General features: G+C 54.3%; 1 protein-coding gene across 1 annotated transcript in view; it reads left to right on the plus strand.

Annotated features, from left to right (window-relative positions):
* The window catches only part of ETH_00005590 (SF-assemblin, putative), a gene marked incomplete at both ends in the record, with an annotated part of 2,727 nt that extends 530 nt beyond the window's left edge, over window positions 1-2,197 (plus strand). The window contains 4 exons of the mRNA XM_013376503.1: window positions 278-481; window positions 798-905; window positions 1,535-1,678; window positions 2,105-2,197. Coding sequence (XP_013231957.1) covers window positions 278-481; window positions 798-905; window positions 1,535-1,678; window positions 2,105-2,197 — 549 coding nt within the window. The remainder of the gene's footprint in view (window positions 1-277; window positions 482-797; window positions 906-1,534; window positions 1,679-2,104) is intronic.
* Window positions 2,198-3,480: the final 1,283 nt, after the last annotated feature.

Raw genomic sequence — 3,480 nt, forward strand, 5'->3', positions numbered from 1 at the left:
GCTGCTGCTGCTGTTCTGCTGCTGCTGCTGCTGCTGCTGCTGCTGTTGTGCTGCTGCTGCTGCTGTTGTGCTGCTGCTGCTGCTGCTGTGCTGCTGCTGCTGCTGTTGTGCTGCTGCTGCTGCTGTTCTGCTGCTGCTGTTCTGCTGCTGCTGCTGCTGCGGTGGTGGTGCTGCTGCTGCTGTGGTGTTCTTTTAGTGTAGAAAGACACCAGCCCGGAGCCGTCGCCAGCCGGTCTGAGCGCTGCTGCTGCTGCTGCTGCTGCTGCTGCTGCTGCAGATGTTCGAGAGCCAGCTGCTGCAGGTGCAGGAGAAGCTGTCGCAGGTGTTTGTGGACAAGTTCGAGCAGCTGCAGTGCGGAGTGGATGCTCTCAACGAAAGAATCTCTTTAGTTGAAAAAGAATTTATAATTGAAAGAGACAAACAAAACAGAGACTCCGAAGACAAACACTCCCAGATCAACGCAGACCTTGCTGCGCTGCAGGTGCCTCCTGCTGCTGCTGCTGCTGCTGCTGCTGCTGCAGGGGTGGTCGTGGTTATGGTGGTGGTGGTGCTGCTGCCGCTAGGGCGGTGGTGCTGCTGCTGCTGTTGGTGGTGGCGGTTGTGTTGCTGCTGCTGTTGCTGCTACTGCTGCTGCTGCCGTGGAGACGTGGGGCTGCTGCAGAGGCGGGGCAGCTGCCGCTACTGCTGCTGCTGCTTGCTGTTGCTGCAGCAGCTGCTTCCTGCGCGTGCATCTGCCTCCTGTGTCTGCGTTTTTGGCTGTGTACGTTTTGCTGCTGCTGCTGCTGCTGCTGCTGCAGCACGCGTTCGAGACGGACAAGAGCAGCAGACAGGAACGCGAGCTGCAGCTAGCCAAAAGGCTCGGCGACTTGGAGTACAGAACTGAGGGCAAATTCGAGGCGGAGAAAGTAAGGCTTTGAAGCAGCAGCTAGCTAGCTAGCTAGCTAACTAGCCAGCTAGCTAGCTAGCTACCTAGCCAGCTAGCTAGCTAGCGAACCTAGCTAGCTAACTAGCCAGCTAGCTACTGAATTTAGCTAGAGAGCTAGCTAGCTAGGTAGTTGCTAGCTAGCTAGCTAGCTAGCTACAGAGTTTAGCTGGCTAGCTAGCTAGCTACAGAGTTTAGCTAGCTAGCTAGCTAGCCAAATAGGTAGCTAGCTAGCTAGCTAAACAGCTAGCTAGCTAAATGCCTCTAGGGCATTCACTTATTTGCTATCCATTTGGCTAGCTAGCGAGCTAGCGAACCAGCTAGCCAACGGCAGACGGGTAGATGATGCCTGCTGGCTTTCGCCAGCAGCAGCAGCAGCAGCAGCAGCAGCAGCGCATTAGCAGCACCTACAGCTGTGTGCAGTTTTCTGGCCAGCTGGCTGCTTCGCAGCTAGCTAGCTAGCTAGCGAGCGAGCTAGCTAGCTAGCTAGCTGGCTGCTGCGTAGCTCAGGCGCGTTTGCCAAGTGCGCTGCAACTCGCAGAAGTGTCCTCTGTGTAGGCAGTTGTTTGCTGCTGTTGCACTGCTGCTGCTGCTGCTGCTGCTGCGCTGCAGAACGCCCGCGAGCAGAAAATAGAACAGCTAAGAGAAGAACTCGAGGAAGCAAAAAGGATTCGAGAAAGAGGAGAAGAAAAGTTTCAAACTTTTATTTTGGAGGAGGTGGCGGCCCTCAAGAATGGACTCATCTTGGAGTCCCAGGTAAACCTGCTGCTGCTGCTGCTGCTGCTGCTGCTGCTGCTGCTGCTGCTGCTGCTATTTGCAGAGCTGGCGCTACTGGTGCAGCAGGACTGCGGCGGCTGCGGCTGCTGTTAGTAGTGCTGCTGCTAATGCAGCAGCAGCACTGCCGTTGCTGCTGCCGCTGCAGCTAGTGCTGTTGCTGCTGCTGCCGGCGATCTCTTGCTGCTGCTGCTGCAAGCCGCTTTAATACTGAGACTAGCGCTACTGCTGCTGCTTCTGCTGCTGCTTTTCTTTCTGGTGCTTATTCTGGTACGTTTGCTGTTACCGCCCTTGCTGGAGCTGCTGCTGCTTCTTGTGCAAGAGCACTGGCACCTATGTGCTGCTGCTGCTACTGCTGCTGCTACTGCTGCTGTTGCTGCTGCTGTTGCTGCTGCTGCTGCGTCTCAGGCTCGTGAAGGCGCAGACGACGATATTGTGCAAGCAGTAAACCACTACACAACGGCGCTGCAGGACGCACTGCGGCTGGTTACCACGGCATAGAGCAGCAGCAGCAGCAGCAGTAGCAGCAGCAGCAGTAGCAGCAGCTACAGTTTGTCGTATAAGACTGCCCGGGGGCTGCTTGCTGCTGCTGCTGCGCCGTTGCATGCGCTGAGGAGTGTGGGGCTCTCTGCTGCTGTGCCCGCTCACAGTGACTGCAGCAGACAAGCTGCCTCGCTCAGCAGCAGCAGCAGCACTAGGAGCAGCGCAGCAGCAGCAGCAGCAGCAAGGGCAGCAGCGAAGGGCGTCTCAAATGCTTGAGTTCAGCCTTTGCTGCTGTTAATCTTTTTTGAATTTAGTCCATTGACAAAGAGGAAAAGAAATGAAACGCAGAAAACAGTTTGCGTGGCTCGCTGCATGCGCTGAGGTGTACGTACACCTCAGAGGTGTACGTACACCTCAGCTGTTGGGGCCACCAAGTGTCTCAAGCCTCTTTGACTTGAAATTGATTTATTGCAGAAGTTACCTTAACAAAGAAACAAACACAGCACAGCAGAAGTCCATTTGCAGGCTCTTTTGCTGCAGCCCGTCCTGCTGCTGCTGCTGCTGCTGTAGAGAGCAGCAGCTTACAGCATTTAGTATTTGGTTTTCTCCATCATCTTTCAAATTCGCTGAAGGGAGACACTCTGAAGGCTCCCCAGTGGGGCACAGCAGCTGCAGAATCTGACTTGACATTCCCTGCAGCAGCAGAAGCAGCAGCAGCAGCAGCAGCAGCAGAGAGCAGAAACAGCAGCAACAGAAGTAGCAGCACCGACAGCAGCAGCAAGAGTAGCAGCAACAGTAGCATCGCGAGCCGCAGCAAAAGCAGCAGCAGTGAGAAGAAGAGCAGCAGCAGCAGCCAACGCACACGCAGCAGCAGCAGCAGGTGTGAGCCATCATTCACTAGCCACGAGCTTCTTCTGTGGGCCTTCAAAACCCTAAACCCTAAACCCTAAACCCTAGCCTCGAGACGCATTTGTAGTGTATGTACAGCTCAGACGCCGCAGAAATCCCTTTCTTTTCCTGTTTCTTCTAACCCGAAGAATGTGCCGCTGCTGCAGGGGCTAGAACTACGGTTTAGGGTTTAGGGTTTAGGGTTTAGGGTTTGTTACTTGGGGCAAAGAAGCCAGCAGACGCAAAAACAAGTCGTAGGTCAAAGCTAAACTCTTGAGGGGCCCTCTGGGGCGTTTTCTGTCGGCGAGTTTCTGGTAAAGTGCGAGGCTGCTAATGGAAGTCTAAAGGAATTAAAAACAAACAAGTACATTTAAAACAATTATAATTACAATTTAATTATACTTTAATTCTAA

The sequence above is a fragment of the Eimeria tenella genome, genomic scaffold (genome assembly GCF_000499545.2).
Source record: "Eimeria tenella Houghton genomic scaffold, Eth_scaff352, whole genome shotgun sequence".
In the NCBI taxonomy this organism is placed as follows: Eukaryota; Apicomplexa; class Conoidasida; order Eucoccidiorida; family Eimeriidae; genus Eimeria; species Eimeria tenella.